Source organism: Chrysochloris asiatica, unplaced genomic scaffold, assembly GCF_000296735.1.
Source record: "Chrysochloris asiatica unplaced genomic scaffold, ChrAsi1.0 scaffold00004, whole genome shotgun sequence".
Lineage (NCBI taxonomy): Eukaryota > Metazoa > Chordata > Mammalia > Afrosoricida > Chrysochloridae > Chrysochloris > Chrysochloris asiatica.
Genome location: NW_006408522.1, coordinates 33,688,146 through 33,695,954, shown reverse-complemented (window position 1 = coordinate 33,695,954; position 7,809 = coordinate 33,688,146). Strand labels below are relative to the sequence as shown.

The following is a 7,809-nucleotide window of genomic DNA, read 5'->3' as shown; positions in this document are numbered from 1 at the left end:
CAACTTCCAATTTTTCCAGACTCACACTTTGTACATTCCATGTTCCAATTTCCAGTGGATGTTTAAAGGTGTTTCTCTTCATTTTGAGTTGTGCCCCATCAGCAAATGATGGTTCTGTGGGGTTTTCTCCCACAGGCTTTACTCCTTTTGCGTCATCATGGTCAACTCTACTTTGAGGATGCAGCTCTTCCCCAGTTGCATTTTGAGTGCCTTCCAACCTGAGGGGCTCGTGTCATGGCAGTTTATCTGACAGTGTTTCTCTGCTATTCATAAGGTTTTCAGTGACTAAATATTCTTAAGTAATTCATCACTTCTTCTTCCTAGTCTATCGTCATCTGGAAGCTCATCTCAAACCTGTCCACCATGGGTGACCTTGATGATATTTAAAATACAGATGGCATAGCTTTCAGAATCACAGCAACTCACAAGCCACCACAGTATGACAAACTGACAGGCGAGTGGTGGCTTGTGAGTTTCATACACAATTCTTTAAAAATGTTCTCCTTCTACTAGGAAAAAGGAGAGTTCCATAAATCTTAAGTAAGCTATATTGTTGTTAGGTGCCATCGAGTTGGTACTGACTCATAGCAACCCTATGCATAACAGAATGAAACACTGCCTGATCCTGGGCCACACTTGAGCCCATTGAAGCTGCCACTTTGCAGATCCATGTCACTGGGGGTCTTCCTCTTTGTCTCTGACCCTCCACCTTACCACACATGATATCCTTCTCCAGCAACTAGTCCCTCCTGACAATATGTCCAAAGTATGAGAGATGAACTTTGGCCATCCTGGTCTCCAAGGAGCACTCTGGCTGCACTTATTCCAACACAGATCTATTGGTTCTTTTGGCAGCCCATGGCACTTTCAATATTCTTCTCTAACACCATAACTCAAAAGCATCAATTCTTCCATGGTTTTCCTTATTCACTGTCCAGCTTTCGCATGCATATGAGGTTATTGAAAATACCATGGCTTGGGTTAGGCGCATATTAGTCCTCAAGCTGACATTTTGTTCTTTAACACTTTAAAAAGATCTTGTGCAGCATATTTGCCTAATGCAATACATCCTTTGATTTCTTGACTGCTGCTTCTGTGAGTGTTGATAGTTGATCCAAGAAGAATGAAGTCCTTGACAGCTTCAATCTTTTCTCCATTGATATGAATGTTGTTTATTGGTTCAGTGGTGAGGATTTTTGTTTTCTTTACATTGAGATGCAATCCATACCAAAGACTGTGCTCTTTGATCTTCATCAGTAAGTATTTTAAGTTCTCTTCACTTTCCACAAGCAAGGTTGTATCACCTGCATGTCGCAGGTTTTTAATGAGTCTTCCTCCAATCCTGATGCCATGTTTTTCTTCATATAACCCAGCTTCTCGGATGATTTGTTCAGCATACAGATTAAATAAGTATGGTGAAAGGACTCAATGGCATTTAACAACAAGGAAGCTATAGCTCCAGTTTAAAAAAAAGTATGGACCTGAGCAGTCAGTGCCACCCTGTTGAATTGACTTCTCAAGGCAGCTCAGAAATGTAGCCAAGAGTTGGGTGAATTGGAACAAGGAGAAATGTACACATCTTTTAGGGTTTCCCAAAATAGCACATACTTAAGTAGTTGATTCCAAATATTTTGTCTCATATATTTATAAGCTAAGGGGAAAAAAAATGATTTCCTACAAATGTAAAATTTTGGGTTTTTTTCAAACTGCTGTCACATCATTTTGGTAAAATGGTTCATGAAAATAAAAAAAATTACTAAAATTTTTATAGAACACATTTTATTTGTTAGATGTACTGTCATCACAAACTAGTCTTTTAAATATGTGTTCATTTTTCAGTTTCATTTTTTTTTCAGTCTCATTTTTGATCATTCAAATATATTGTGCTGTTGTGATAACCAGGTTTGTTGTAATTTATACACTGAAATTGCTCCCTTTTTTTGTACCAGCAGGAAAACCAAGATGATATGGGCCTGTGGGAGGAGAAATTCAGAGATTTTGTAGATATCAAAGCTAATGGTAAATTGAAACTGGTATAGTATTAAACAGATCCTTCCAAAATAATGGTTTCTCTCTTAAAGTCCCTTAAGCTTTGACACCTAAGCTAATGACTTCTATAAGGTGAACAGAAATCTCAGATTTGGGTCCTCTATCTTTCCGTAATGTATTGTGACCAAAACATTGATGATTGTATGCTTTCAGTGGGAGAAGTCTAATAGGCCTCCTATAGCAAAAGGTCTCAGGAAGTGTAGGTCAGCATACTGGGTGTATTGTCCTGGAGCTCTAGCAGCTACAGATTCTGCATTTCATTTTTATGAGAATGAAATGACAAAATCAACTTTTAGAGCTCATCAGCTACCGCATTCCAGACCAATGCATCTCACCCTTTTCACAGCCTTCCTATCATTCATGTGGGCATCCCACTCTTATCGCTGACATTTTTCACAAGGTTAAGGAGAGGCAAGTTTTATCTCTTTAAGAGGCACCTTTTAGATTCTTGGGACTCAGGATATAATTGGAAATTATAGTCACTTTCTATCTTTTCTTCCCAAATTTGGAAGCCCTATACAGGGTTGCTATTGAGTCAGAACCATCTTGACGACACACAACTACAACCACTACAACTCTTGAAAATCCTTTGTATATATCTGTAGCTAGAGCATAGTATAATGATCGGGGCTGACAAGAGGCCACAGATTTTTAAGTAGAGGAATCCTTCCACTCTCCTTTCTGTAATATAACCTTTTTCACCTTCTCTGTAGCATCACCTTTCCACAAACTCCTACAACTAAGGACCTTTCACCTAAGAATAAATTTGAGTCCGTGTGCTCTCAGTCATTGCATTTTCCCCATAACCCTAAAATAATTGTTAAGTGAAAGTCTTTGTCTTTAATGAAATAATCTTATATATCTATAATCACAGGGAGGAGGTATTTTGAGAGGCCAGGTAAGATCCTCCCAGTGTCCTTGAAATTACAGTCCCTATAGATAGTCGCCATGACTACCTTTGGAGGTCTTCCTTCAGAGAAGGCTGGCACAAAGATGTGACCATGCTGAAGACGACCAGTCATTCATCTAGAGAAGATGAAATTGCTTAATATCCTTTGTTTCTGAAAGCAAAAAGTAATGTAATATATTTTAGGAAACTTTTGATTCGAAAACAGTGTGTCACCACATTTTACAGATTGTTGTTGTTGAGTGATATCGAGCCAGTTCTCACTCACAGTGACCCTGTATAGGGTTTTTGAGGAGTGACTGGTGGATTTGAACTGCCGACCCTGTGGTTCAAACTGACCTTGCAGTCCAGTGCTTATCCTACAATTCTACGACAGGAGCTAGAAAGGATGTTAAGTGTAAATGAGGATGTAAAGAGCTTTAACACACATAACTAACAAGTGGCAGAACTTTTCCTTATGCATTTTTGTATCTCCAACTAGACCTTAATATAACAGCTTACAAGTGTCAGCCCACAGTATTTGGTGATTGTTAAGGGCAAGCTCAGGTCTCTCAACCCCTAGTCATGTCATCTTGCTACATTCATAGCACATTGAATCTCTTTTTAATTGTCCCCTTGGAAGCAAAACTCAGTTAAGATTCTGTCCCTACAGGTCCTACCTCCATTGGTTTGGATTTCTCCTTGCATGGATTCAGTCATCTGTATGGGATCCCACAACATGCAGAATCACACCAACTGAAAAGTACTGGGTAAAGTAAAACAAGAATTCTTACAGGAAGCTCTAGTTTCTAGATTGAAAAACTTGGAAAGAACCAGTACTAATATATGCACCACTTTTACCTCCTTGATATTGCTTGTGGATCTTTAACAGCCTCCCTAGAATGATCACTCAGAGTAATAATTTTCAAATTTTATTTATTTTCTTGGCAGACATTGTTGTTGTTGTTGCTAAGTGCTGTTGAGTCAGTTCCAACCCTGTATAGAGTTTCTGAGGAGTGGTTAGCGAGCTTGAACCACCAACCTTGAGGTTCAAACTGACCTTGCAGTCCAGCGCATTAACCCTCAGTGCCTCAAAAATTAGACAATTTAAGAAAATTGTAATGCTGAACCATTATATAAAACTACAGCAGAAGTGAAAATAGGGAGCTGCTGTAATTGAAGTAGGTGTGACTGTCTTTCACCTCTCTAGGTCTTTGTGTAGAGCCCTGGGAGAATTCAGTGTGAAAATCACTGACCTAGAAAAAGGCTTTTAGCAAAAGAGGCAGAGAGGCAGAGAACAGTAAAGTGTGGCATCTCATACCACCTTTGATTGTCTTAGGGAGATCATTTCAGGCCAGTTGTTGAAAGACAGATTCCAGAGATACCAGAAACTCACAAGAAGGGACCTTGACCAGGAAGCAGAAGAGAACTAGTCTGATCAAAGTTTCCCGATTCAGGTGCATTAGAAACTTGCATGCAATATTACACTGAGCCATGCTGCTCGCTCACCAACCTGGACTCTGAGCCCCCACCTGATTCAGTTTGCAGTGTTCCCCAGTTCAGCACTGTGCAAGCCAATTAGACATCATCCTTTCATTTTAACTGAGAGAGGAACTCAACAAAATTTGTCAGTAGATACTTGCTGTGTGTGCTTGCTATTACAATGGAAATTCACAGGAAACTCCTCCCCTCACAAGAGATATTCAAAAAAGAAATCTAAGATATGTGATCATGCCTAGTCATGTCACATTATAGAGTACCAAATGAGTCAGAGAAAGATGACATTCACCAAGATGGGGTCAGGAAACCTGTAGAGTGGTAAGAGTTGAACCTTGCAAGATGCCTACAACCTAAGTGTTTATTGGAAAGAGTAGAGCTATTCCATCTATTAATAATTAATTTTGTAATGGTGATTTATGATCATCCTTATTTATGTGTTTCAGTGATGGAGATGTGTATCGTCTTTATAACCTGGATGTCTATGGGTACAAGATACATAACAAAATGGGTATTTATGGTTCAGTGCCTTATCTCCTGGCCCACAAACTGGGCAGAACTCTGGGTATTTTCTGGCTGAATGCCTCAGAAACACTAGTGGAGATCAAGACAGAGCCTCCAGTAGAGGTGAGCTATGGGTCAGGGCTGTGTGCCACATCTACACAGGAAACAGCCTTGCAGTGTTGTTTCTGTATGCTGCCACCAAAGGCTTTGCAGTATAATCCTTCAATGCCAATAGTAGGTACCAAAGTAACAGACTATTACTCACATATGGATGGGTGTTCTAAGTGAGAAGGAAATTTTTCAGATTTTCATTGCATTTCTTTCCCAGAACACATTGACCCAGATGGACCCACTTGCTCCTAAGCAAAAGGTCAGATGTCAAACTGATGTGCATTGGATGTCTGAGAGTGGAATCATTGATGTTTTTCTGCTGACAGGACCTACACCTTCTGAAGTCTTCAAGCAGTATTCATACCTTACAGGTATTTGCATATATAGAAGTCCAGTTTCTAGTTTCATGATGTTTCCTCTATCCTATGTATTGCCACTATGCTTTATTGTTGTACAGCAGATAGAATTCATAAAGATCTTAGCTGAGCCTTTAAGAAGCAAGTGTTGCTGCTCTCACCCTCATCCCATTCACTGTGGTCAAACATGGCCTTGGGTCTGTTTTGTTAAGTGCCATCACGTAGATTCTGACTCAAAGCAACTCTGTACAGGGCTTCTGAGGAGCAGCTGGTGAGTTTGAAACATCAGCCTTGCAGTTCACCACACCTTTCCGTCCAGTGCTTATCCTACAGTGCCACATCAGGACTCGTAATACTTAATACTTGCCATTTGCTTTCAATCCAACCCATGACAACCTTATGTCCAAAAAAACAATCACAGCCTAATTTTGTTATCCTCTTGATGACCCCCATGTTCACGTCCATCATTACAGTTTGTATGCCAACCCATCTTACTGAGTATCTCCCTTGCCCTTGCTGGTCCTCTCATTCACCAAACATGATGTTCTCCCCTAATGATTGATCCCTCCTGATGACATGTCCAAAGCAAACGAATTGGACAATGTTCTTTTGTGACTCAAAAGGTGTTCATCAGCAAATTTTTGGAGGAAGATCACAGGCCTTTCTTCCTAGCCTGTCTTAGTATGAAAACTCTGCTGAAATCTATTGGCCATGGTGATCCTGCTGGTATTTGGAATACTAGTAGCATCGTTTCTAGCATCACAGTTACACCGTAGTATGAAAAACTGACGTATGGGTGGTAATGGGAGCCATTAGCCCCTGAGTTTTTTCTAACTTTATCTCAGACGACCAATATCTCAACTGTAACTTGTCAGTGTTTTCTTCAATAAAATATACCACTGGTTTTAGCAATTAAGCATTTTATCTCTAAAAGATAATTTAAAAAGTATACACCATTTCAGTGAGTTCAGTGAATTCATTAGAGCAAGTCATTTTTAAATGAAATTATCTAATCATTACAGTTCTTGTGTTCTCCCCTACCTCTTTGGAAGAAATTGAGCATTATGCTATTTACATGACTCAAAAGATGACCATTAAAAAAAATAAAAGATGACCATAGGTATCTTCAGTTCAAACTTAAATATAGCAATGGCAGGGGGAATGGCAGACTCCACTATTCTCTTCTTACCCAGGGATTTCACAGATTGGGAAATATATATATGAGGAGACTTCAGAAAGTCTGTGGCCAAGTTCCATTATCTTTTCGTTGCATTTTTCGCAAGAACTTTGTGCAGCCCCCTCGTACGTATATATCACGTTTCCTAATCTAGCCTCAAAAATAACACAGCAGTACTTTTGTGGCATTCTGTTACTAGAAGCCCACAGTCCAAGGGAGAGAATTAGATCCCACATTTTAATGGGGGGAATGACAGAGACTGTGGATATGAGAAAATACCCATATAAGAATAAATACTGACAGTTTGTCATACTGTGGTGGATTGCATGTTGCTGAGATTCTAGAAGCTATGCCACTGGTATTTTAAATACCAGCAGGGTCACCCATGATGGACAAGTTTCAGCTGAGCTTCCAGACTAACACATACTAGAAACAAGGAGAGACAGACTACTTCTGAATATTTACTCACTGAAAGCCTTATGAATAGCAGTGGAACACTGTCAGCACGAGAATATTGAATATTGAAGCATGATAAACAGCATCAAAATATTGTCAGATATATAGTGTCAGAAGATGAGCCCCTCCGGTTGGAAGGCACTCAAAATGTGACTGGGGAATAGCTGCCTCCTCAAAGTAGAGTTGACAGTGTTGAATGAGATGGAGTAAAGCTTTTGAGACCTTCATTTGTTGTTAGGGCACAGTTCAAAATGAGGAGAAACAGCTGTAAACATCCATTAATAATTGGAGCATGGAATGTACAAAGTGTGAATCTAGGAAAATTGGAAGTTGTCAAAAATGAAATGGAATGCTTAAGCATCGATATTCTAGGCATTAATGAACTGAAATGGAATAGTATTGGCCATTTTGAATCTAGCAATAACATGATTTACTATGCTGGAAATGACATACTGAACAGGAATGGAATTGAATTCATCATCAAAAAGAACATTTCAAGGTCTGTCTTGAAGTATAATGCTATCTATGATAGGGTATATCCATTTGCCTACAAGGATACAACTATACAACTATTATTCAAATTTATGCACCAACTATTAAAGCTAATTATGATGAAGTTGAAGAATTCTAGCAACTTTTTCAGTCTAAAAATGATCAAACATTCTACCAAGATGTATCGATAATTACTGGCAATTGGAATACAAAGGTTGGAAACAAAGAGGAAGACTCTGTTGGGGAAAATATGGCCTTAGTAATAAAAATAATACTGGAAA

The 7,809-nt window shown here is 39.2% G+C and overlaps 1 protein-coding gene across 1 annotated transcript in view; it reads left to right on the top strand.

Annotated features, from left to right (window-relative positions):
• GANC (glucosidase, alpha; neutral C) overlaps positions 1–7,809 on the top strand; it is a 107,939-nt gene that overhangs the window by 56,581 nt on the left and 43,549 nt on the right. Inside the window, exons 7-10 of the mRNA XM_006831890.1 lie at positions 1,953–2,019; positions 3,609–3,705; positions 4,879–5,059; positions 5,265–5,418. Of these exons, the coding sequence (XP_006831953.1) occupies positions 1,953–2,019; positions 3,609–3,705; positions 4,879–5,059; positions 5,265–5,418 (499 nt within the window). The remainder of the gene's footprint in view (positions 1–1,952; positions 2,020–3,608; positions 3,706–4,878; positions 5,060–5,264; positions 5,419–7,809) is intronic.